General features: G+C 53.9%; 8 protein-coding genes across 8 annotated transcripts; 5 read left to right on the top strand and 3 right to left on the bottom strand.

Moving 5' to 3' along the window:
* Positions 1-368: 368 nt before the first annotated feature.
* Positions 369-2,188, bottom strand: J4E92_010812 (uncharacterized protein; the record flags this gene model as incomplete). The annotated part of the gene is made up of 3 exons (XM_051502147.1): positions 369-1,018; positions 1,073-2,008; positions 2,083-2,188. The coding sequence occupies 3 exons, from the start codon at positions 2,186-2,188 to the stop codon at positions 369-371; spliced, it is 1,692 nt and encodes a 563-aa protein (XP_051347678.1).
* Positions 2,189-3,044: 856 nt separating this feature from the next.
* On the top strand, positions 3,045-6,075 carry J4E92_010811 (uncharacterized protein; the record flags this gene model as incomplete). The annotated part of the gene is made up of 2 exons (XM_051502146.1): positions 3,045-3,240; positions 3,287-6,075. The coding sequence occupies 2 exons, from the start codon at positions 3,045-3,047 to the stop codon at positions 6,073-6,075; spliced, it is 2,985 nt and encodes a 994-aa protein (XP_051347677.1).
* Positions 6,076-6,162: 87 nt separating this feature from the next.
* On the bottom strand, positions 6,163-7,819 carry J4E92_010810 (uncharacterized protein; the record flags this gene model as incomplete). Its single annotated transcript, XM_051502145.1, has 3 exons — positions 6,163-6,272; positions 6,321-7,259; positions 7,306-7,819. The coding sequence occupies 3 exons, from the start codon at positions 7,817-7,819 to the stop codon at positions 6,163-6,165; spliced, it is 1,563 nt and encodes a 520-aa protein (XP_051347676.1).
* A 1,433-nt stretch (positions 7,820-9,252) lies between these two features.
* J4E92_010809 (uncharacterized protein) lies at positions 9,253-10,910 on the top strand (the record flags this gene model as incomplete). The annotated part of the gene is made up of 2 exons (XM_051502144.1): positions 9,253-9,258; positions 9,300-10,910. 2 exons carry the CDS (start codon positions 9,253-9,255, stop codon positions 10,908-10,910), a joined length of 1,617 nt encoding a protein of 538 aa, XP_051347675.1.
* A 695-nt stretch (positions 10,911-11,605) lies between these two features.
* Positions 11,606-12,532, top strand: J4E92_010808 (uncharacterized protein; the record flags this gene model as incomplete). Its single annotated transcript, XM_051502143.1, has 2 exons — positions 11,606-12,053; positions 12,108-12,532. The coding sequence occupies 2 exons, from the start codon at positions 11,606-11,608 to the stop codon at positions 12,530-12,532; spliced, it is 873 nt and encodes a 290-aa protein (XP_051347674.1).
* Positions 12,533-13,832: 1,300 nt separating this feature from the next.
* Positions 13,833-15,399, top strand: J4E92_010807 (uncharacterized protein; the record flags this gene model as incomplete). Its single annotated transcript, XM_051502142.1, has 2 exons — positions 13,833-14,931; positions 14,981-15,399. The coding sequence occupies 2 exons, from the start codon at positions 13,833-13,835 to the stop codon at positions 15,397-15,399; spliced, it is 1,518 nt and encodes a 505-aa protein (XP_051347673.1).
* Positions 15,400-15,989: 590 nt separating this feature from the next.
* J4E92_010806 (uncharacterized protein) lies at positions 15,990-17,245 on the top strand (the record flags this gene model as incomplete). The annotated part of the gene is made up of 2 exons (XM_051502141.1): positions 15,990-17,162; positions 17,216-17,245. The coding sequence occupies 2 exons, from the start codon at positions 15,990-15,992 to the stop codon at positions 17,243-17,245; spliced, it is 1,203 nt and encodes a 400-aa protein (XP_051347672.1).
* A 955-nt stretch (positions 17,246-18,200) lies between these two features.
* Positions 18,201-24,510, bottom strand: J4E92_010805 (uncharacterized protein; the record flags this gene model as incomplete). The annotated part of the gene is made up of 2 exons (XM_051502140.1): positions 18,201-19,285; positions 19,335-24,510. The coding sequence occupies 2 exons, from the start codon at positions 24,508-24,510 to the stop codon at positions 18,201-18,203; spliced, it is 6,261 nt and encodes a 2,086-aa protein (XP_051347671.1).
* Between the last annotated feature and the right edge of the window lie 1,107 nt (positions 24,511-25,617).

Here is a 25,617-nt window from a genome sequence, read left to right as displayed (position 1 = left end):
TCATTGACTATTTCATACGGGCCGAAGATCATTGTCAATAACTGCCGGACCCGACCCGCGGGGCTGGTGTACAAAGTAAGCTGATGTTAAGCCGCATGCCTAGGCACCCATGAGTTTAAGTTCAGGCCGGCTTGAGGTATATCATTCTTCCTAAGGAGACCCTGATGCGGATGACGTAGTAGACGGAGGCGGGAAGGTGCGGAGGCGGGGAAATTGGGGATAGATTAACTCCACGCTAACTGGTGATAATCGGGTTGCTATCTACTCCAAACGCGCTCCAGATGATGTGGGGGAGCAAAGACAGCGACACATGTTCCAGAATATCGTCAAATCTACCGGCCCAATTGTCTCTACGTAAATTCGTTTCTTCAAAGCTCATTGTGCGCCGGCACGGCCTTTTGTACATCGATGCCACAGACTGCAGGCGTACCTACTTCCATTCGGTAGACGCACTTTTCTTCCTCGACAATCTTCCAAATCTCGTCATTTTCGGCGCACGCAAGAATGACCATGGTGCTTCGATTGGGGCCGTTCCAGCAGTGTTGGCCATTCTCGTACTTGATTGCAATCCTTTCTCCACTGCCCAAGCCCTTACCATCGGCAGGAAGCTCTTCATCGACGGTGATCGATTCAATGCGTGCAAAATTACCCATGCCAGTGTGGCCACCGCCTTTCTTAGGCTTCTGAGTGGTCTTTGAGAGGAAGCAGTGCTCGTATGTGTATTCGCCAGAGTCAGTGGAGGTGCAGCGGTCCTTGAGGGCGCGGAAGATGGAGTCTGGTCCGTAGTCTTTGGTGAGATCTTCCTCATGCCTTGTGAGTTCGGACTTGTCGCCTTCGAGTTCCTTCTTCGCAGAGTCAAGCTGTGACTTGGCATCGGTGATGGCTTTTGATTCGGGAGCGTCGCCGCTCGTGGGGTCTGCGAGGATACCGTTCTCGATGAGCGCGACACGCAAGTCGCGTAGCTTGCTGTCTACCCAGCTACGGATGGAGTCGGGAAGGTACTCCTCAAACTTGTATACTGCGTGCGATAGTCAGTAGATGGTTTTGGATGCGTCATGAAAATACTGCTTACGGAGCTCCACGTCAGACTCTTCGACTGTCTCGAACTCGTCCCATTTGATGGCGCTCTCAGAGTCTGGCTTGAGAATCTCGTCGAGGTCGCGGTCTAGAGCATTGTTGGATCCCGGGCGTTCTTGCGCAGCATAGTTCTCCCAGGCCTGGACGGCACGCTTCACGCCTTCGTCGTTGAAGTTGGGGTTGTACTCCTCCTTGAAGCGCTTCAACATGCCCTCGAGCTCCTCAACCCGTGATTGTGCCGCATTCCTCTCGTCTCGCACGCGGTTGACGTTATCGGTAAGCTCTTGGATTCTGTCCTTGGCGAGGCTGGCCAGCACTGTGATCTTGCCGCCCTTGCCTGCGCCCTTGACGACCTTGCCTCGCTCGGCCCTCTCGATCTCGGCGAGGCTCTTGGTCAGCCCGTCGACCTTGAGAGTCGCACCTTCTATCTGCGTCTTGAGTGTCTGAATGCGGTCCTCGACCTCCTTCCGCATGCGACCAGCTTCGGCGATGAGCTCCTTCCTCCGTTGCTTTGCAGCGGTCAGGCTCTTTTGTCTCGCCTCGTCCGCCTTCCGCCATTCTTTCCCGATTGTCGCGCACTTGTCTTCACACTTGACGCCGCCCACACGCTCGTATTCGTCGCTGCCGTCACAGCATAGTTCGTAGTCGCATGCGCCATCGTTCACGTTGGTGAAGGGGATGTAGCTCGGCTGGTGGCCCTTGTTCTTGCAGTAGAAGCCAGGAAGGGCAGGCGAAGCGTTGACGTCTTTGCCCTTGAAGCCTAGGGGCTGTGGTGGGGAGAGGGGCGAGAGGTAGGCGCACGCCGAGGTGCCTGGCTCATCAGAGCCGTCGGGGCAGTCGCAGTAGTCGTCGTTCAGGCGTGCGACTGGGAGTTTGATGGCCGGATTCGAGATACAAGTGAATGTCTCGGCATCCTTGTAGTACTTTGCAACTACACATCTACTGTCAGTTATACTCCAGCGTCTACGTGGAAGCTCTCCCTGAGCTGTGACATATGCAACTTACACTCCGGAGCAACACCCCGCGGCCGGGCGGGGTCTGACGCCGCATCTGCGGTACTGGCTAAGATGGGGAGAATGAAGGCTAGCGAAGACACGTGCTTCCTTCCCATTTTGAATGTGGAGAGAGCAATTGGAGCTCGAGGCCTCAAGATGCTCGAAATGCCACATCGACATAGTTTCAGGGTCCACAGGCCCGTGCGCCGCCATCCAAGCTGCCCCAGCCCTCACCTCCACCCAACACTCCACGACTCCAACGCTGCAGGTCACGCCCGACCTACAAGGTCGTAACTCGCGACCCCGTATCTACTCGCTATCGTCTTGGTGTACACATCTGTCCGCAATGACGACCGGCACTCGCACATGTGTGTCGGCATCGCGTCCAGTCGGCTATGACTTCAACTCCTCATAGCCTGTGTGAGTCGAATGGAATGCGCACACTAACCTTGTCTATGGCACAACTGCTTCGCGTTTACTTTACCGTCTTTTCGAACTATGCGTCATTCAATGTCCTCAGCGCCCAAAAGTGCGTTTGGCGCTCAGCTCGGACATACCAGCATTCCTCAACATCAAACGAACAGTAGCCTCCTGCCCAGGCCGCATTACCAAATTTGCCCCCACCAGCATCATTCAATCGCGAACCCGGTGGATCTATTCCTCGAAATCGGCCATCCATCGGGCCTACGACGCGGCTTTTGGGTGGCCGTCTATGTTCCGGTCTCTAACAAACGCTGCACATACATTTGGTTTGCTCTGTCTTTGGATCTTGGACATCCACATCCGGCTCTAGTATGACTGAATTCGCACGCTAGAATGATGTCTTTTGTTTGCATATGCGCCCAATTCGCATCAGGATTTATGCGGCGAGGTCATCAGAGTATATTTCTCTTCCTTCTCGAATCCCATCATTCTATCTCTGAACATCGATATCCATCATTTGCTCATAACTTCATTTACCAATTCAAAATTATGGTCTACGCTGACGAGGATGAAATCGACTGGAGCGATGGCTCTTTTGGCGCTCCATCTCGGATACCGATCGATGCTATACCAACTTCAACTCATCACAACCCAACTGCGGACGCTTACGAGGAGGAAGATTCGCTTTTTGTGTCGGAAACCTACGATCAACATCGGATACCCAGTGGTGTTACACTCGATGCTGGTAAGAAGCTTACTCCACGTCGAGGCCGTTCACTTACACCGAACAGCTCCTGTGAACAGCAATGATACCTTCCAGAACCCTACGCGTGTTCAAAGAGCTCGAGCCGGTGTTCACCTAAACCGTCGTATACCTTCCAAGGTGGACTACGTGAACTACGTACTCTACCAAGCTAGCCAGAAGGCTTACGAAGCTACCTTTCTGAACAACTTCATAGCGCATGCCTTGCATCCCGACCGCCTCGCCCAGTGTTCTGAAGATACAAACAGCGGCCGCCAAAGCATCGCCGAGTACATGAAGTCCGTGTCACATGAGGTCAACGGTATCACGAAGAAAATGATCTGGAATAGCCATTGCCGCACTGTACACCTTCTCGCTGGAGACGGCATGGACGGCGCGCCGTTCCTCGATCTACATACTATCGACACCAAACCCTTCTCAAAGTATGGTCCTGGCAATCTCTTTCCTGTAGCAGAGAGAGTCAACGTGTCTTGGCACCGTACCAGCTCACATCCTACGATGGTACGATACTCGACCAAGGAGTACGAACTTGGCTACCAGGCTGGTCCATTGGAAGATCTTGACGCTGTATCTCAGACACTGTTTCGAAAGGAGAACTTCAGTATGACTTTGCCCATCGGTCGTGCCGTCAAGCTGTCAACATCCAAGAAGCGTAAAGGTCAGAACATGCCTGGAGCAGCAACCAGAGATGACAGAATGGCCTCATCTCGTCGGAACTGGATTCCTTTCCCGCAGCTGGCCACAACGTCAAAATTCCACGAGCCTCAATGTATTACAAGCAGTCCACTCGATATCGGTCACGAAGCAAAGACTGCTGATGTTCACCAAGAGCCCCGGATACTGTCAGATCTCACCCAACTGTATCACGACCCTGTAGATGCCCTGTCTCCAGATGATGCACAAAAAGAGGGATCCCATCAACCTTTTCCTCGTTACGAAGATCTATTCGGTTCCCATGATTCCGGAGTGCCCATCGGTGACCAGGCCGGCGCATGCAAGCAAAGCAACGGCAACGAGCACGTAGAGAAGGTACACCACTGGCGAACCAGGTTGATCAATGATCACAAGCGCCGGCTGACACTTAAGTGGGGAAACCCACCACAGGCTCTCGATCATGCATTCCAGAACTTCAAGCAAGTTGTTACAGCAGCTATGTCTATGGGTATTCGTCCCATCGCCCACGACTACCCGAAGAAGCTCGACACCATCGCAGCCTGGGAGCGACTTCGAGAGCAAGCCAAACATTCTGCTCGATCACAGCTGAATAGTGAAAGCCTGTCCCCTGAAACTACCACAGCTGATTCGCGTGCATCGCAATATCTCCCCGTGGTCTCAGACGTGAATACTCCCGAGTCCTCTTCCTTCTCTCCTCCACAGATCCTTCGACGAGATATTGGTGGGTCGTTGAGCAATTCTGAATCTGATAAGACACCTTCCGAGCCCTCCAGAAAGAGGAGGAAGAAGAACCAAGTCGTGGACACGCAAGTCTTGAGGAGTAACTCTACTCAGCACCAATTGACAGCTCCCGAGTCAGGCAAACAATCGACGAATCAGTCAATCGTGAAGGGTCCGTCGGCGGATAAGTCACCATCGCTCCATCCGAGTGGATCCACGACTTTGGAACTACATCAACACCTTCCTCCCAACGCCTACTTCGAGCCGACCTCAGTCGACGAGAAGTACGCTTGGCGTTGTCGTTGCAAACACGCAATGGGTCACTACTACAACTCCGGGAGCCGCAAGAACTGTCGAGGCTGCAACACCTCGCTCAGTGATAATCACGCTGTCGAGATGGACTTTTACATGCCACTGAGGTCTTTCTACCACCAGCCCGCACCAGACATGCGTTGGAAGCCTAGCAAACAGGCTGCTCGAATTCGCAAATCAGACCGACCTTGTCACAATGCTGTCGCGAAGGATGCGTACTGGAAAGCCGTGAGTGCTGGTGCGACTGAAGAAGAGGCTCGGCAAATTGCTGTCGACGCAGTGGTTCATTACCTTCGGCCAAAGCCACCGCCGAAAGCGCTGACGCCTGAGACGACGCCTGAGCTAGAGCCAGAGCCCGATCTTGGTCCCCATCCTAGTGGCTCGACCACGATGGAACACGGTCAGGAGATTCCCGACGGCTATTACTGGAAGAAGCAGAAAGCAGATGAGAAACTTGCCTGGCGATGCGACGTCAACCATGGTCTCGGACGGTACTATCTAGCGGGCGATAAGAAGACCTGTCCAGGATGTGGAGCCGGCCGGACTAGTCTGGGCAAAAGCGAAGATATGGACTTTTATCTCCCGTCGGGTGTCGTCGTCCGCCAAGAAGCACCAGGTCTTTCCATATGGAAACCGAGGAAGCCATACAAGATAGGCAAATCCGCTGCTACGAAGAGAGAACCGGTCAGCCACAACCAAATGTGTGCCAAGGTGTACTTCGAACTTCTCGCTCAAGAACGCGAAGCAGAAGAGGCGTTGGCGCTTGCGATAGAGAGAGTGGACAGTGAGCTGGACAAGAAGCAAGAAGCTAAGATGAAACGACAGGAAGCGAAAGAGGAAATTGGAGACTCAGATGCGGTTGAAGGCGCCAGCACTTCTGTCAGTGCCTCGAGGAGGGACTCCGCTGCCACGAGTCGCAACTCGAGAGGAGGCTGTACCATGTCCCTTGTCCCGAAGAAGCGTACCATGGATGACGTCATTGAAGAGAGTTTGGATGAGGTTGTGGGTGATCTTGGAGATGGGGATATGGGAAGTGAAAAGGATTCTTGTGATAGTGTTGTAGTGTCTTCTTCTGATGAGGAAGATAGCTCTGGCTCAGACTCGGAATGAGGCTGTAGTCGAATTATGTAATTGTAGTGAATGAACTGTACATTATGCATGCAAATTTCGGCGATAGCGTACATTATCTATGATAATTTACAAAGGGTTCGCTCCCTTTGGAAGCTTGACCTTGAACACCAAAACCTGGTTGTCAAGGTTGTAACCAGACGCATCCACGTACTTATTCTGACCAAAGTTGATGTATCCTACACGATGTCAGTATGGGCTTTGAAATGCGAAAGCAGAGAACCTACCGTTCTGAGTGATGAAGTCATTATCCGAGAAAGACACCAGATAGTATTGCTTCCCCTCGTCCTCATCTTGCCTCTTACTCCTGCCAATCTTATCGTCCTTGTCAACAGGCAACATGGCAAAGCTCTCCCACTTCTCATTCAGCAGATTCGCGTCTTGTTCGCCGCCGTTGTGAAGACCAAATCTGCCGAGCTGGTCGTTGTTGTTGAAGGAAAGCCATGGGCAGTAGGTAGCAGACACGATGCTGCTCTTCAAGACACCATCTTTGCTTGCAATTTGTCCCTTGATGTCATCGGCCGCTGTGCCTGCGACGTTAGTGGCTTTGGAGATGTCGATCACATCCGCGTTCCGGTAAATAGACAACGTGCTTTCTGCTCCGTGACCAGCGTTGGAGTCGCGCGCAAGGACAAGGAACTGGGTTTCGGAGATGTAGTGCATCTCGGACTGGCTGGCGACGCGCCCTGTTGGCAGCACAGGAAGCTGAACAGCATATTCCGCCTCTAGCTTGGTCTCGTCGTCTTTGACACGGTACTTGAGAAGGCGAGTGTTGCGACGCTTCTTCGCGGAGCTGCCGCCGTCCTGGATGGTAGCACTTTGGAGCATGGTGTAGAGGTACTTGCCATCTGGACTGGCAGTCAGAGCTTCCAGGCCCTGGTTGTTGCCTCTGCCACTGTCGGGATCCTCGGGCGTGATCTCAAGATCAGGGTCGTAAATGGGTGGAGAAGCCGCGTTGAAGCTTTCAGTTCCGTTACGGCGGGGAACAAGAGCCTCGGGGGTGCGAACAGCCTTGATCATCTTGCCCTTCTTATCGAATTGGTAGACGTACGCGGCGTATTCGTCACTGATCCAGAAAGTCTTGTCGTCTCCGAGAACTAAGCCCTCGGTGTCTAGCGGAACGCGAGCACCACCGGTTCCATTTTGGCCAAAGCCGTTGCCGGTGTCTGCAACTATCAGTACTGCTAATTGATATAAGGTTGTGGAACTTACATCTAGCTAAAGGAAGAGTGGGAAACCCAGGGTACGTAATGGTCTCCGTCGGATCCAGACCAGTCAAGGGCGTACCATCAGGTCCAGTGAGAAGCAGAGTATCGACGTAAGAGAACTGGAAGTTTGGACTGGCCGGTTTCTCAAGAGTTGCTTCAACCGGTGTGAAGACAACGCTGAACTTGTGGATGCGGGTCTGAGTGTTCTGGGTACCCTGAGTATTCCAGCCACGATCAGGCAGACCCCAAACGACACCCTCGTAGGAACCTTTCTTGTACTTCCATGACTTCTTCTCGAATGCAATGGCGCTTCCAATACCACCGATGGTGTCGCCGAACTTGTCACGAGCATCGCTGACAAGTTTCCCATAACCCGCTAGCTCTTCGTAGGTGTAAAGTTTGCCATTGCAGGTGGTGACATTTGCTGCTGCAGCATTATCATCTCGAGTGAGGACCGGACCAGCAAAAGCTTGGTTGACGGAGAGCGCCAAAACGCTGAGTGAAGCGATAAACAGCATTCTGAAGGGTGATTGACGGTCGCGTGCCTGAACAGATGCTTTGTGAAGAATGTCAACAGCCTTTATACAGGCCCGTCAGGACCGGGATGATCCCGCGATGACGCGACCCGACAGCCAGGCACACGAGGCCATCTTGATGCATATTCATACCAGCAGACACACGTGCGCTGTCTGTTTGGCTGCGACCGACGAGGGTACAAATGCAATAGCGGCATGGCGTTCGCAGAAGCCGTGTAAACAGGCAAATGGCGTCGAAGAAGCGGCATGTAGGAACAGATGCTCTGCCATGGATGTCACTAAGTCATACCAGCGTGCGCAGTGGACAGCAAGCACCTTCTAGATTCCCCAATAATGACGCGAGGTTCGTGGAGACGGATGCGCACGTTGCTCGAGAACATGATGTGAGTCGCTGACCGGAAATGGTGCCGAGGCAGGCGTTATTCCCGATCGGGCATGCGACATTGGCGGGCGGGTACTTAGTTCAACATAGTTCAGCCTCTAGAGAGTACACTCAAGCCGTCTTTTGACGTCGGAATCAGTAATGGAGTGAGCTGCCCAGTTCGGCCGGTACCGGGAGTGGTATTCAGTCGACCGTCATTGCCCAGGTGAGGGGTGGACATGTGAGAAGCCGCCTTTGCCTTCATGGATACGTAATCATTGCAAGCTACAAAAGAGCATGAGCCGTATAACGTCAACGGTGGCCTGATTCCGCATGTCTTTTGTAGAAACCGGAGTTTGTATCGCATTCTACTATCTCGACTTCAGCATGCCCTGCCTGTTCAAGGCAGTGCGATTGAGCTACGCTCATGCGAGTGCAACTTCCCGAGGCCAAAACATGATGGCTCTGTGGAGGGTAAGAGCTTCCGCCCCAAGTTGTACCTTTCCTTCCGCATGCCCAGATCTTTCCATTGCACGGTTCCCCTGGCTGTTACTGCACACACGTTTCTCGCGACTGGAACATTACCCTACCTAGGTAAATCCTCTTATCACTGACATCCGAACTTCCTACGTCACGATCTATATATCACGATACTTGCCATCGCCCTTCACACTCCGACTCACACGCTGACGGATGTTTGCTGCCCAGTTGACGTATTCATCGTAATCTGCAACTACCATGCTTGGGACTTCCGGCGATGGCTTAATCACCAAGCTCACCTCGTACCTCACAACCGATAAAGAAGCAGTCCCGGACACTCCTCCTTATACACCTGATCAAGAGTGCGAACCTCACTCTGCCTTCGTAGCGACAGCTTCGCATGATGCCGAGCCAAGGAGCAACGATCAAAGTGGACTGTCAGCGAGTCAACCCTCGAAGGCAAATCCTAGACGCTCGCTGAAGCGGTCTGCAAGCGAACTGATCGTACCAAGCCAAGAACGAAATGAACACTTGACTGCGATTGCCGCGTTGGAGGCAGTGCGCTCGAAGGAGGATGGGCGTCATACAACCCGTCCGACCCCAACTCCGACACGTAGCCAGCTACGGCCTCCACGCCCTGGCTCTCAGCGCTCCATCAGCAACTCCAGATACGAACTAAAATCTCAATACCACGATCCAAATATTTCATCTGCTAGCCTCCAGAAGCAACTCGTTGAACAGACAAAGCCTATGGCCAAGCGATCTCGAACACCCGAGCCGAATAAGAACCAGATCAAAAAGGGTGCAAGGCCAAGTCCCATCAGGTCCACTGCTGTGCGTTCAAAGTCAGAGCCAGACCCAGCAAGAGCATTTGCAAACCCAAAGACGCGCCGTAGGAATGTGACGCTGAAGCCATGTATAAAGAAGAAGGCGAAGAGTACCACAACCACTCCACCGACCGGATTGCAACAGGAAAGCATCAACGCCGAACTCAAGACCTTGCGTCGCGTAAAGACTGTCGATTTCGAAGAAAGTGGTTCGAAGCAATCGATCTCATTACCCCCGGCACCCATCACGGAAGAAGTCTCGACTCGGACTCTAGCAAGTGATACCGGAGAGAGCTCCAGGTCGGCCAGCAACCATACAGAACTCGTCAAGTCATGCCCATCATGCCCGAACACGATGAACATAGCGAAGAGCGCTGCAGCTGAGCCAGCTACTACACGGACAGACGTACATGTCATCGCCATTGCTCCCTCGTGGGACGCGCAAGGCCTCACCCATGACGACAGCGCTGACCCAGCAACACCTACCATGCAAATCATCGAGACAAAGAGTGGCAGCTATGAGGTAATCTGGGACGATGTGCCAGAAGAGCATACCATCAGGACGCGGGGACGACGAAGCTCGTCAGCAAGTCATGCCTTAGAAACTGCCAGCCCAAGCGCCAAACGTGGTGGCCTTGATCGAGTCAACTCGAAGCTCGCAGGATGGTCGGGAACCTGGAATAGCCCGTCCGACAGCTTCAAGCCCACCATTGTGGTGTTCCCTGATGACGATGGTCGGGCTACTCGCTACGACTGCGCGGTAGACGACGACGAAGACCTGGCAGCAACAGTACCTCCAAATAGCCGCATCACAAGCGGTGCGCATTCTCGCGTCTCATCACGCCCCGTAAGCGCGCCTCTAACCAGGAGCGTGTCGTGTGAGGAAATATCGCTTCGAGACGCCCTTCAAGTGACGCCACTACACGCTCCAGAAATGGGATCATCACCACCCTCCGAGCACTCTCTTGTTGTACCCAATGTTGAGATCCCGCATAGCAGAGGCAGGAATGCAAAGCTATCACCAATGATCCGAAAGCTCTCGAACCTCGAAGAAGCAGACACCAAGTTCCGCGACCATCGCGACTCTGTCACGATCGCGCACTCTCGTATTGTACATTCGGGCGGTGTGTCGCCAGAACTCTTTGCTCATAGGGATTCTGTGTCGCTGGGAAAGAAGCGCATGCACGCGCGTAACCATGCTGCGTCAGCGACACGGTCGCCATCGCGCAGGAAGGAGTTGTCTGTTGAGGCACTGGGTCTTTTTACTGATGAGGATATCTCGACAGTGACGTTGCCTACTGTCAAGGAGCATGCTGCACAGGCGCTCAGGAACAGCAGCGAACCTTCCATCCTTCATCCACCACAGCAGACTCCTGATAAACGCCACATAAGGATTGTGGAGTGAGGAAGCGAAGGCGAGTGGATGATGCTGGTTGATACTGGCCGAGGAGACGGATGGGCCGGAGGTAATGCGGCGATGGTGTCTTCTAATTTCGCTCAAAGAGCATCGATAACCTGTAGAGTATGAGTCGGATCGGAGCGCGTTGATCTCAATCTCATGGTCCGAGGGTGGTCGGTGATGATGCCGAATGCAGTGGCAGGTGGTGTGGGCTAGGGAGTCCTTGGCGTGATTATCGATAGACTCCAATTAGCGTCATCGCGTCCAAAGCATCGTCGCCGACGCCAACCCTCTAACTCTACCATGAATATGAACGAAATTGTTGCGTTGCCTTCTTCCTTCGATCTGAACTTCGATCTGAGTTCGCGTCATCGTAATGTCTGCGCTGATGTCTATCGCGGCGCGTCTGCCACTCGTGCCTGCCTCTTGCGCGATGACATGCAATGCAGCACGCCGTACATATACGCGCATGCTGTTACAATGCGTTCCGAAAGCTGATACTTCTAATAATGTATTTGATCTATGCTAATGATCCAGGGCTCGGCTTGCCGATCGTCGTCCTCCAAGCCGGATCACGTATCATCTAACGATTGGCGTCGCAGTATACGTTTGAGCACCAAAGCAGATGAAGACGATGCCGCGTCAACGCCATTGTATACACGCGCTTACCCATTTATCCTTACCAAACCACAGCTACAGTAATGCCAGCATTCGCACCACACAAGTCGACTCACGACGTTTCCATCATGGCCTTCGCGACCAACGACCCATTAAAGCCCGACCAACGATACGACGCCTTACGCAACACCGACGATCACTCGGATTCAAGTACGGAGGTTGACGACTGGGACACAGAAGATGCAGTCCGGCCGAGACGAAGACGCAAGACGGTGTGGAAAAGGCTGAAGGGCTATCGCTGGATACTGGACACGGCGCTTCTCCTCGTCATTGTGGGGTTGCTGGTGGAGAAGAGATGGCAAAAGCATGCGAAAAGCCATCAATACGAGCTCGCGGGAGACATTACAGGATTCGCGCCAACGTTCTCGCAACAGATTGTGAGCTTCAAGCCCAGTTCTGTGTTCGCCCCAGAAGATGCGGCAGAGTTCTGGAGTAACGAGACGCAACATGCATGGCTGAGCATCGTACCAGGTATGTGCATCTTTCTGGTTCCTCACAGTTGAACAGTGCTGACGATGTCCATAGAGGGCTTGGGCTACGTCAACGTGAAGAAGCCCTCCGAGTACTCAAACCTCCCACACCCGATACACGACTATCCCAATCATACCGTCTTCACCACATCCGTAACGCATCAGCTGCACTGTCTCTATACTATACTGGGCGCCTACAACTCCATGAAGCTGATGGTCGCGTCACCTGTGTCAGCGAACCCTGTCAAGATGCCATGGCACATCAACCACTGCTTCGAATACATTAGACAGGCGATAATGTGCGCTGGAGATGTGGCGCTGGAAGGGGCTGCGACAAGCTTCCCTGGCGACGAGCATGGAGAAGATCGGGGTGGGAGTGACGGTTGGGATGCGAAGCATGTGTGCAAAGACTACACACAGGTATATGAATACCTAGAGAAGGAAACGATCAATCACATGAAGTGGATCTCATCGGATTAGTGATCCACGCTATACCCTCGGAGGCAGCATGTGAAGTGGAGTCTGCCTCGTGCAGCGGGCCGTTTGGACAGACCCAAACGTGGGCTTTGCGCTTGCGCACGCGGGTGACGTGTATCGACTTCACCATCAGCAACTCAAGACATTGGCATGTAGCAACATTGTATACATCGTATTCCAAGTGCAAAGCGTCGAATTAAAGTTATGAGCTGACTGTGCACACTATCGTAGCCTGTGTCACATTGTGACAATTTCCCTATGGACCTATGATTTCCTTCTAGCTAGCTGACTCTGATGATTCCCGCAACAAGCAACATTCCCTTCTCGCCTGCAACACATGACTACCCATCCCACCTCATTACAGTAACTTCCGAGTCCTCCGAGCATGCATACAACACCATCGGGCAGTAACCCGTTTAGGTCCAACATGCGAATTCGCAGATCTTCTGTATCAGATTTGGCGAATCACGACCCCCGCGAATCAGCCTCGGTAACGGGGCAGAGCAGGGATGGTGCAGCAGCGGCATCACCGAAAACCTACGCACGCTATGCTCTAGCCTCCGCGAGCGCATTCCATTCCGAATGGGCGTTTACCTCAGCAGTCGGGCGCCGCTTTGCACCGTGTCCGGAGCTGAATGCTCAAATTGTAAGTGTGCCGTGGGCGTGTTAGACGATGGCCTTGTGGAACCCCTAGAATTTCGGACGAGTGTTGGTGGTATAAGAGAGTGGCTGGCCCCGTGACTAGTGATATATTTTTGCTGTGTTGACATTTTACGACAAACCTTGGGATTACTCAGCCAAGCCCGTGGCTATACTGAACGACCATCCGCCTCTTGGTGGTAATACCGGGATTCTTGGACAACACCGCGGAGAGCGGAAGAACAACGGAGACCGAACAGTTATCGGACCTCGGCCGAGCAGTCGCACGACAAATCTTTCTGCGAGTAAGAAAAGAGACATTGATTGCATACGGACGTAAGACAAGGGGAAGAGGACTTGGGTGTCTGTTACCTGGACTTGGCTCGACAACAGACCTTGGAAACGCTTCATACTGTGGATTCAAGGCGGACCTGAGAGCGGCTGTGTCTATTACCCTGCAATCACTCTTTCCACATCAACAACTGGGTTCGTTGCGAGGCACCGGTTAAACACCTCGTGGAATAAACGCGACTGCCTCGACGAAGGCATACAAATAGCTCCCACGAAGACGCGGCTACCCACGATCGACATTCCTCGACGTCATCACTAAAACCTTTTCCGAAAACCACTACCTTTCTCCAACAACACAATTCCTACAGACACCATGGGGCAATCGCCACTACTTTTCATCGTTGCGGGAGCCGCCATTTCCTATATCCTATACACCCGTATTGCCCTCTACCTCGCGCGCCAGCGCTTCAAGAAAGAGAATGGCTGCCAACCCTGCACGGCGCAGTTCCACAAAGACCCCATTTTCGGAATTGACAATGTGAAGGTCATGGCATACAACAGCAAGCACCACATCCTGCTGGAAGAGAACAGAAAGCGCTTTGGACGGCTCGGTAACACTTTCCATAACAGGCTGGTTACCATGCCTTTCATTGCGACCTGCGAGCCGGAGAACGTCAAGACGATCTTGAGTTTGAAGTTCAAGGATTACGGTTTTGGTCACAGGCAGGGTGCTTTTACTCCTCTTTTAGGCCACGGTATCTTCAACGCGGATGGTGAGCGGTGGGCTAATAGCCGTCACTTGTTGCGACCCAACTTCGCTCGCGACCAAGTTGCAGATATCGAGGCGTTTGAGAGGCACTTCAAGCTTATGCTCAAGCACATCCCCAAGGATGGCGCTACTGTCGATTTACAAGAGCTCTTTTTCCGTTTGACCATCGACACCGCAACCGAGTTCCTCTTCAACCACTCCACCAACTCGCTCCGCATGGTCGGCCAGGAAGACGCAAACAACGAGGACGTCATTTTCAGCAAAGCATTCACCACCGCACAAGACGACATCACGACCCGCACCCGCTGGGGCATCTTCGACCGGTTCCGCAAGAACCCAGAGGGCAAGAAGGCCATCAACATCTGCCACGCCTACGTCGACAAGTTCGTCGACGATGCGCTCCGTTTCAGGGAAGAATTGGATGCTGAGAAGAGTGCTGGAGGCAAGGACGACAAGTACTACTTTATCCAAGAAGTGGCCAAGCAGACTACCGACAAGAAGCGCATCCGTGAGGAACTCATCAACATCCTGCTTGCCGGACGTGACACGACTGCTAGTCTGCTCAGCAACATGTTCTTCCAGATTGCGAAGAGGCCTGATATTTATGCCAAGTTGAGGGAGGAGGTTGCGGCACTGGGAGGTCGCACACCGACGTATGAGGAGTTGAGGAACCTTAAATACGTCAAGTGGTGCCTCAACGAATGTAAGTTTGTCCATCGAGCTGATCCCATCGCTATACTAATTCTGTCCAGCACTCCGTCTCCACCCAGTCGTCCCCGGTAACTCTCGCCTTGCTATCCGCGACTCTGTCCTGCCCCGAGGTGGTGGCCCAGACGGCCAAGCACCTTTGTTCGTACCCAAGGGAACGACCGTCGGCTACTCACCATACACCATGCACCGCCGCCACGACCTCTACGGCCCAGATGCAGACGAGTACAAGCCTGAGAGGTGGGAGACACTCCGCCCAGGCTGGGAATACCTGCCCTTCAACGGCGGCCCACGCATCTGCCTCGGACAGCAGTACGCGCTTACTGAGGCGAGCTACGTGACTGTGCGTCTGGTGCAGGAGTTCAAGACCATGGAGAGCCGAGACCCGGGCCCATGGCGAGAGGGTCTCACACTGACTCTGGCCTCAATGAACGGTACACAGGTTGGCCTTACGCCTGCCTAGAAGGAGCGTAGTCAACGATTGAGACACAGCTGTTTCGAGAGGTGTCAGACTGGGGAGGGCGGTGGAAAAATTCAGCACGATGAGTTGTGTTTGCTTGCGGAATCACTGGGAGTCTCACCCGTCATGCCACCTACTTGGCCAGGAGAGATGCCTAACAGGAGAAGGCGGCTATCATTGTTCTAGGGAGTTCTGTTCATATGGGGGCCTTTCAGAGGCATTGCATCTTGATCTTCACTGTACTATACCTACTACTATGAAATTCTATGAACTCTAAGGAAGCTGGCAGAGAGGATGACTTCCCACTAGCAGTCCTCCCAAAGCACTAAGACATGCCCGTGCATTCGGTTAATTCACGATGTTTTGCGCGTCTCACTTTCGTGCTTACATACAAAATAACAGTGCTCTCTTCGCCAGCGGCAATCAAACCTACAACATTATTGCAACTGTAGTGACCCGAATCGAGACTAGTGCCGGAAGTCCGCAACTGTGACCCTAGACACACAAGTGTTGATCAACAACAGCGCAACACGCCACGACGCACGCACCGAATCGAACCTTCCACCTGTCCCGCAATTTCGTTGGCAAACATCATGTCGCGAAGTCACCGCCCCTCGACGACGCCCATGGACTTTGAGTGGACGAACCAAACTGGCCCCATCGACGCTCAATCGCCCTTCCTCGCTGCCAGCCAACAAAAGAAGCGTGAGTCCCCAGGCCCCTCTTTCGCATTCGGAAGGAACACACATGGGGAAACACAACCGCTGACTTCAGGGCCTTCTTTCGGCCAGCCAGGCCCTCACTCCGTCCTAGACTCTCCCTCCAAGAACGGTTTCGCGACACCGAATCGGCTGCGCGACCCCGACAACCGCATGACATACTTCAGCCGCGATCCCAGCAAGCCGCTACCGTCCACACCCGCATCTTCGGTGCCCGCACACATCCAACCCAGCCCGTGGTCTATGCGAACGCCCTCACACGACCTCGACTTCAGCTCAGGCGGGGAAACACCCGGCACACCACAGGTAGACAGCGACCCTGGCACACCAGACACACAATTGGCGAGCAAAATGGGGCGGCTGGGCAACGGCGATGCAAAGGGCGGGCGGCGAGACAGCTGGTTCAAGCGGACCTTCATGTCCACGCCGAGCCCCACCAAAGAGCGGGACAGAGGAGAGCGGGACAAGGACGTGTCGCAAAAGTACTACTCCAAGAAAGCCGAGAACCGCATAGTCAAGCGCCGGTCAGAGCGCTCACGGTCCAAGAAGCGCGCCACGGTACATGACGACGACGGCGAAGATTCCGACAACAACGACCAGAGACGACCCCAAGTCCCTCCCAAAGAGGCGGGGCCCGTCCAGCAGACTCTCGCCATGAGCGTAGGCGGCTTCCTCTCATGGGTCGAAGCGCACCCCAACCTCCCCTCGGTACTATCCTACTACCTCCAACTCACCGTCAACATGTTCCTCGGCAGCCTCTTCATCTACATCGTCTACTCCGCCTGGGCGGGTGTCATGACCGACGTCGACATCGAATCCTCCAAACACGCGTCGGAGGTCATGGTCGAAATCGCCGGATGCGCCATTGAATACAACCGGAACCGGTGTCGGCCGGAGGAAGTCGTGCCGGCTATGGAGAGGGCATGTGGTGTCTGGGAGACGTGCATGAATCGCGATCCGAAGAAAGTTGCAAGAGCGACGGTGACGGCGAAGACGTTTGCTATGATCTTTAACTCTTTTGTTGAGGAGTTTAGTTATAAGTCTATGGTATGTTGCATCCTCCTCATCGTCGTTAGAAGATGGGTTGCTAGTGTGCATAGCCCTGCCTACGAACGGCGCGAGCACATTGATTCTGCGTATACGCATTCGCACAACCAATATACCCAGTCCTGCGATTGCATTCAGCGCAGTAGATCCCGCACCCGCAGCCCCCAACACCCCCACCACCACCACCACCACCAAAATCCAAATATATACCCCACCTCAGACTAACACCCCCCACCCAGATCTTCACAGCCATAATAATCTTCGGCGGCTTCAACCTCTCAAACTGGGCCTTCGGCCTCCTCCGCTCCCAGCAACAACAAACGCACCACACACAACCCCACCAAACCCAACCAAACGAATTCGTCCCCCAAACGCCGCACAGAGTCATCAGCAACGGTTACAACGATAGTTATAACCAGCAAAGCTACCAGCAGAATTGGCAGCAATTACCGCCGTACCAACAGCAGCAACAGCAGCAGTTACAAGGAACGCCGTATCAGGGTCACAACACGCCATATCAGGGTCAGAGACATATTGAGGCGCCGCCGCTGGTACATGCGCATACTATGCCTGCGTTGGGGACTTCGAGTTCGGCGCAGGAAGCGGTGGCGACGGCGGATGGGGGGAGGACGCCGAGGAAACGGGGGTTGTTTCGATAAAACAGCACTCTTCACTATGCATGATACTTTCATTGTGTATCTTTTTTTGTGATTGATTTGGATAAGCGCATTCTTTCGATCTGTATTCAACTTCTTAGGTTTGTCGTAGGGTAAAGCTTGGGGGCTTGCAAATGCTAGCATAGGTTGGCGAACTGGTGGAAAAGGTCATCTCACGAATATTCACACTTTTTCTACTCCCGTCATACATAGTTTGCAAATGTCTTTTTTGAACGAATGAATTACTAAGTTTGATCATAAGAAGAGCATCGAAGCCTCCAACCTGGATATCAAATGGCCAATCATCTACTTTGTTGAACCGCCAAACGCCCCAATCAAGGAATCTCGTATCTATCTGTCTATGCATACATGTCGACTTGCTTTACGCAGCAGCCTCGGTCTTGGTCTCCTCCTTGCCACTCTCCTCGTACTTCTCCCAGTTGGCCAAGATGTTGCCAATCTTGGGTGAGTTCGTGAGCTTGTACACGTCCTCGAAGTATTCCTTGGTCAACGCGAATGGCTTCGCAGTTACGTTGGGGATGTACTTTCCGACTAGCTTGCTAGGGTCGATGGAGGTCTTGTGGATCTTCTTAAGAAGGAAAGACCTGAAGGGCTTGACGCCGGATCGCAAGAAGGTCGAGTGGAAGGGCACGTCAATACCCTTGAGCGGGATGGTAGCGAAGCCACGCTGGAGGTCGAGCGGCTTGGGCTTGGCCTCTGTCTGCTCGGCGCAACCCTTGATGATTTCGACCAGGTGGTTCTTAACTTCCTCGAGCGACAGAGTCTGCATGAGCGCTTGAATGTCGATCTTTTGTTGCTTGAGGTAGTTTGTCACGCCAGTAAGGCAGTCGAGAGCGCGGAGGTCACCGGCGGCAACGTACTGCATGTTGGCGATGTTGTAGTTGACAATCTCCAAAAGCCATCCGGTTGTCTCGGCAATATTCTCGACAACGTATTGGAGAGCTTGCTCGTTGAAGGTCTTGGAGATCCTGCTGGGGTTGACAGCGCACATGGAGTAGTTGGAGCGACCGGTCTCGTCACGCTCGACCGCGACTTGCATGGTAAGACCACGGTAGAACACGACTGAGACTAAACTCTCGATAGGCATGACCTCAGCCATGGCCGCAAGAGCGGAGTATTCACCGAGAGAGTGCCCAGCGAATGTGCTCTCGACCTGGATCAGACCCTTGGCGCGCATGTCCTCGAACGATGCCTTCTCCATGAGTGTCAGAGCAGGCTGTGTGAATTGAGTCGCTGACAACAAACCAGTCGGCGACCGGTAGGTGTACGATGTGGTGTTCTCGTCAATCTCCTTGAAGATCTTCTCGGACTTGATGGAGCCGTCCGCAGCAACAGTCTCGAATGTCATGGACATGTAGTTCTGGCGGATAGCCTTGCCAACTGGGCCACCGAAGTGAATGGTAAGCTCCTTGGGGTTGTTCTTCACGATGTTGGTGATGGCGAAGCCTGTTGTGAATTAGCCACGGTATGATATAGACGATTGGTGCAGACTTACCATAGTTGTCCATGAAGTGCTTGTCGGCGCGATCCCAGACTTCCTTGGCGACAGGACTGCTGTTGTAAAGCTCCATACCCATACCCTGCTCTTGCGATCCTTGTCCAGTGAAGACGTATGAGGTAGTGGGTTGCTCGACCTCAGCCTCACCAAGGAGGACCTTGTCTTCGGTCTCTTGGTTGCTGACTTCAATCTTGATGATCTTACGACCAGACACCATACCGACGTGCTGAAGCTTGACATCGAGCATGTCATCGGGAAGCACCATGCCCACGAGGTTGACGTGGTAGCTCCTAACACGACCGACATTGTTCTCGGCGGCCCAGGTCTCTACCAAGCTTCGGACAGCTGCGCTGGAATACATGCCGTGGGTGATCGTACCAGGTAAGTTGGCGTAGCTAGCAAAGACACGTGAGACGTGAATGGGGTTGTAGTCGCCAGAGACGCGAGCGTAGTTCTCGTTGGAAGCAGGTGCCTTGAGCTGAAGCGGTGCCTTGCCGTGAAGTGGGATAGCGTTGTCGAACAGCACTGGCTGATCAACCGCAGCTCCATTGCGCTCCAAATAGTCGAGGACGGGGTTGCCGTATGCGGTGCCCGAGCTGTATTGCACGGAAGCGATTTGGATCACCTCCTTAGTCGGGAGTTCGAGCAAGACCTCTCCTTGAGTCTCGATGTCAGAGAAGACTGTCTTGTTCTTATATCGCACGACAGTCTCGAGCTTGAAGAGCAAGGTCTTGTTCAGCAGGTCGATCTCAGGCTCCTCAAAGTTGAACCACTCCTTTGATCGCAGGATGGCTACGTCCTTGCTGGTAGCCAAGTTGAGCTGAATGGGCTTCTCGACCTTCCTCTGGAACGTGTTCTGGAAATCATCATATGCGCCGCGGTAGAGGAATTGACTAGTGACTTCCATCACTGGCTTACCATCGCGGGTGATGGTGCCACAGACCTCTACCATCTTACCAGAGTCCTGGTTGATGACAGCATTGATCTGTGCAGTGGTGTCAAGAACATCGCCCTTCTTCAAGGGCTCAGCGCCAGAGATCATGCGGAACCCGTTGGAAAGATGAACCAACTTGAGAAGGTCACCATCGATTGCGCGAGGGAAGATAGGCTTGGTGATGGCCTTCCAGCCGACAACGATGGCGAAGTCCATGGGGGCGTAAACTTCCTTGCCAGGTCGGTCAACAAAGGCCTCACCCTTGTTTCCGACTGCGTGGACGAAGTCGTTGATGGCCTCACTTGTTACAGTGGCGCGGCCACCATCGAAGCGTGAAGTGACGGACGCATCGAATGGGCATGCCTCATCTCCAAACCAGATCTTGTAGTAGAAGTCCTTGATGCGGTCGTTTCGGGCATCCATGACCTCATGAATAGGCGCGTAGCCTACGTCAGGACGGTAGGTGAAGCGGAAAGGCAATGCGACTGCGTGTCCAATGGCGGTACGCTCCTCGTAGATGTTGAGCAGGATCTCACTGTCTTTGGTGAGGCTGACTTCGACGGTCTTGATTAGCTTGCCGCCGTGGTGCAGCTCCTTGACGATGATGGCAGTCTTGGCAGGCTCGTTGGGGTTCTGAATTTCAACAACCATGCCGGGTGTGGGAGCAAAGACCCTGGAAGTAGGGTTGGTCTGGAAACGCTGACCCTGCACAAAGATGTCCGCAGTGAAGAAAGCATGTCTCCATGAATAGCTGGAGCCTGCCAGGAGTTGCAGCCATGAGTGTACTTCTGGCATTGTGGCGTTGGGAGCAGCGGAGAGGCGGTAGATGACCTTGTTCTCAAGCTCTGAGACGGTAAGACCATCGACCTCTAGACCCTGGGGTGGCGCTAGCAGGTTGCTACCGAAGTACTCAATGACGGGAACCTTGGACTCGTCATCGCCGTAGATGTCGTGCATAAGGAGCTTGATGTGACCCTCGTGGACACCATCCAGGATCTCCTTGATGGGCTCGTCAACCTTGGTGGAGTACTTGACAGCCATGGGTCCTTGAAGGATACATGTCCTGCCAACGTCTTGGTCAACGACAGCATCGAGATCCTCGGATTGCCAGAGTGAATCCTTCTTGAAGAAAAACTCAAAGGTCTCGTCAAGGACGGGAACGAACGGTACAGGCTTCTGTCCACGACGTTGGCAGAGCAACAGGAAGTGTTGCACATCTTGGGCGCTGATGAGCTGGTTGTCGGCATCGGGGTAAGCCTTGAAGACCTTCTCGAGCATTGGGAAGGGGTCGTTGAGCTCATCGTAGTTTTGGATGAGTGACTCGCTGCTAGCTTTGCTGAAACGCTCTTCCAGTCGGCGGATGAAGTCGCCAGTCAAGCGCTTCAAACTCTGGTCGATCCAGCGGGATTGGTGCTTGACGTACATGAGGTCTACCATACGTTGGACAACCTCAGTGTAGGTCATGTCTTCCAAGTCAACTGACTCTCCCTTCTTGTTCTTGCCGAACCAGACCTTCTGGAAGTCCTTATTCAGCTTCTCGATGATGTACTCGCGCATCTTCTTCAGTTCGGGGACACGCTTGGCCTTGTCGAGACTGAAGATCTTCTGGTCCATTTCATGCCAGAAGATGACACCACGAGTGGCAAGCTTGTGGATTGGCTCACCCATCTCAGAGCGAACAGTGATGACACCTCCAGCTGGGCCCTTGTAGGTCTTCTCCCAGTCCTCGTCGTCAAGACCAGGGGCGTCAACGATAGCTTGTTTGGCCATCTTTGATGTGTAGCATTCCTTCGCCGTCATTACGCGACTGCCGAACAAGCAACCGTCATATGGCATGGGTGGGTATCCAAATTTGGTAGACCATTGACCGGTGAGGTATGGGTATGTGTCTTCGGCGCCACCGAAACCGGAACCTGCGACGAGAATCAGGTTCTCACACTTGCGCAGACGGCTGTACATCTGCAGAATGGGCTGATGGAAGTCCTCGAAGGAATGATGACCTCCACCACGACCACCAGTCCATTGCATCAAGACCGGGAAGGTAGGGTTCGCCTTCGCAATGTTAATGGTCTGCTGAATAGCCTCGACGGAACCAGGCTTGAAGGCAATGTGCTTGATGCCAAGGGTCTCGATGTATTCGTTGGCTACTTCAATGGATGGAACACCAGCACCGATGGTAAGACCTTCGATGGGAACACCTTCGGCCCTGAGCTTGGCCAAGAGGGGGATCTGCCAGGCCATAGCGCGAGGGTTAACGTAGATGAGGTTGACGCTGATACCACGACCAGCAGGAATCGCCTTCTCGACCTTAGTGATAGCTTCGGTCATAGTCTTCTCATTGTAGTAGCCGCCACCGGCAAGTTCGATCTCATAGCCGGCGTTCATGGTCGCTGCAACAAAATCCCATGGAACAGTGCAAGGCGTCATACCAGCCACCATCACTGGAGGCAAACCGAGCATACGACTCATCTTGGTGTCGACGTAGGTTTGGCCAGTGGAAGTCTTGACAAGACGCGGTCCGTGCTCCTTGACCCAGTCGACAGCGTACTTAACAGCATGGTCGAAGTCGCGGTCAAAGATTTCGGGCTTGTAGCCAACTTCGGCATTCTGTCCGTCAATGGCACCCGCAAGGATGACACGGACACCAGTACCGTCTTTGTTGCGGTTGGTGAGCACTCCGAGACCTGAGATACCACCGGGGCCGAAGTCGAGAATGTGGGTAGCCTTGGGGAAGACAGTTGCCTTCTCCCACTCGACCGAGTCGGCAGTGATCATGCTGACAAGACGAGGCACGATGTTGTCACTCTCGGTCTCGCGAAGGTCTTGGCCTGTATGTGTGTCATACATGGGGATGCCAAGATCGGCAGTGGAGATCTTGATTGACTTGAGATCATCTTCGAGCTGCTTGGTCGCATCTACCAGATATGGGCTGTGGAAAGGAGCAGTGATGGGTAGGAAGCGGTTGACAAAGCGCACTTTGCGCTCAGTGTAGGGAATTCTCGTTTGGTCCAATCCAGTCGGTGCCTTGTCCTTGCGCAAACGAAGGTTGAGACCGTACAGAGAGATTGGTGGACCAGTCACTACGAAATTGCGAGCGCTGTTGACTAGAGAGATGGCAATGTGTCGATCTTGGGGTAAATGGGCATTGGTCGCGTCAATGTGGTCCTGAACTGCTTTTCTTGAGAGGTCACGGATGGAAAGCATAGGCGTGGGAACACCCTCGCCATTCTCGTCAGAGTCTTGCAAGACGGTAGGTGCCAGCGAGGTTCTGGGGAAGGCTTGCTGACTCCGCGCACCGATCCAGAAGAGGATCTCAATGGCCTTCTTGGCAGACCGCTCAAAAGATTCCCAGTTCTTAGCTTCGGCGATTGCAGCGGCTGTAACGACACCCTGCGAGTGACCGGTTACACCAGACAAGCGGCTGCGTACGTGGCCGGGATGGCTGCCGAGCACTCTGCACGTTACGACGTAGTGTGCAAGCTGAGTCAACCCAATCAAGGGCAAACTGACAGGCGCCGAAACCAGGTAGTCGGTATCGGGTTGTGAGTCTCGGTTGTTGAGCCATCGCATGACATCGAGGCCCTTGGAGTAGAGCTTCTCAGCGCGTGGGTCACGCGACAGGACGAGGAGATGTTGTGCCTCGGCCGCAACAAAGTCCTCGACGAATGAGGGGTAGGTGTTGTAGATTTCGCGGAGTTCATCGAAGTACTCCTCGATGTTGCCCTGGCCGCCGAGAACAGCGTAGATGAAGGCATTCTCGTCGGAAGCCTCGCGGAAGAGAGCGGACTCGTGGTGCTTGATCGGCCTCTCTACCGCCGCGCGAGCAGCGTAGTATGACCGGACTGTGACCAGCTTCTTCTCGGTGATGCCGGGCAGAGATGCAGCCAGCGCGTGCACCTCGTTGCCGCGGAGGAAGGCACGCTCGAATTCGGTAAGAACGAGCTTGAGCACCTCCTCGAAAGAGTCAGGGTCCTCCCCCTCCTCTACCTCCTTCGCGACAAAGCCAAGGTATCGCGCCACCAGCTCCGCCACCGATGATGGCTCATCGTCTAGGGCGAGCTCGTCGGTGGGCTCTGGGAGCGTCGACTTGAACGTGTCCCTCAATTGTTGTGCATTGAAGTGGAGGGCGGTCGGGATGAGGAGCGTGTATTCGAGCGAGCCGTGGGAGAGGATGAGCGGGCGCAGGTTTGCGGCAGAGCGGGGCGTGGAGATGCCCGTCTGCTGGCCGGAACCGTACATGGTGGATGTGGGATTACTGGTGTCCTATAGGAACTGGTAAGCTGAGTGCCTGGGAGAGATGGAGGTGAGTGACGGGCAGCGGAAGGCGCGTACCTCGGACAGATTATAGGTGTGGAAGGAGCGACGTGGGCAGGAAGGAGCGTCTGAGCAGTGTGAGCTCTCGTCTGCTCTGGCGGGGGAGGTGCAATCGACGCAATGGCCCGGGCCAAAAGACGTCCGGAAGACAGCTGTCTTGAATTGCTCGCAAGAAAGACTCGATGCGTACCTCTTCACTCAGACAGAAGCTAATCTGGCCGGTGTGCTGGGATAGGGCCCGTACTGCTAGTAATGTGTAGCAGCTCCCTTGCTATGTGCGGTGCGGTGTGCGAGGGGCGTGGAGAGAATACCGCAGGCAGCAGGATTACGAACGGCCCCAGGGTTTAAGAAAAGTAATCAGAAGGGAGTGCTTATGCAATTGGGCGGGGAGGAGGTGAGGAATGGGTCGGAAGCGGTGCGCTGGCGTGGTTATGGTCGCGCCGTCTTGGTCGACTTTTTCGAGAGGAGCTCAGATTTGGCCCGCATATCATGGGTCACTAGCGGCGGCAGGGGTCTGCGGTATGTTCCTACACAAATGCTGGGGCAGAGGCACTCAACAAGTCGCCGCCATGCGCTTATCCGCGCCCACGCAGCTGTTGAGGACACGGTGGGCCGAGTTTCCAAGTTTCGGTGCGAGGCTGGCACCCACTCGCAAGTCGAACCGCAATCCCCTTCGTGCGGTGGCCGCCTGTTCTTCGCTCGCAAGCCCATCTTCTTCCAGGCGAGATTAGTTCGTTGAGCACCGGCCAAAGCAGTAACGAGCTGCAGTTGCAGGGGTCTGGAATTTTAGTACCGCCAGCCCGAAGCGGGAGAAATCCTCAACGCCCGGCCATATCAACGCCGCGTGCTGCTGTCCAACAAGAGATAAACAGCCAATGCGTTGAGTGTCCTGTTCCTGCAACGCCCGCTGACCCTTCCCTCATTTTTTCGCGAAGAAGAAGAAAGTTGTCGTTCGCGGGGAGCCAACGCACCCCTCCCGGACCCTTGAATCGTCTCTCGTGCTCTCACCGCACTATACACTACCCACCCACC

Source organism: Alternaria infectoria, assembly GCF_024043175.1.
Source record: "Alternaria infectoria strain BMP 0036 chromosome Unknown scaffold_43, whole genome shotgun sequence".
NCBI classification, from domain to species: domain Eukaryota; kingdom Fungi; phylum Ascomycota; class Dothideomycetes; order Pleosporales; family Pleosporaceae; genus Alternaria; species Alternaria infectoria.
Note: the sequence above shows the minus strand (reverse complement) of the source record. Positions and strands in the feature narration are given on the sequence as shown.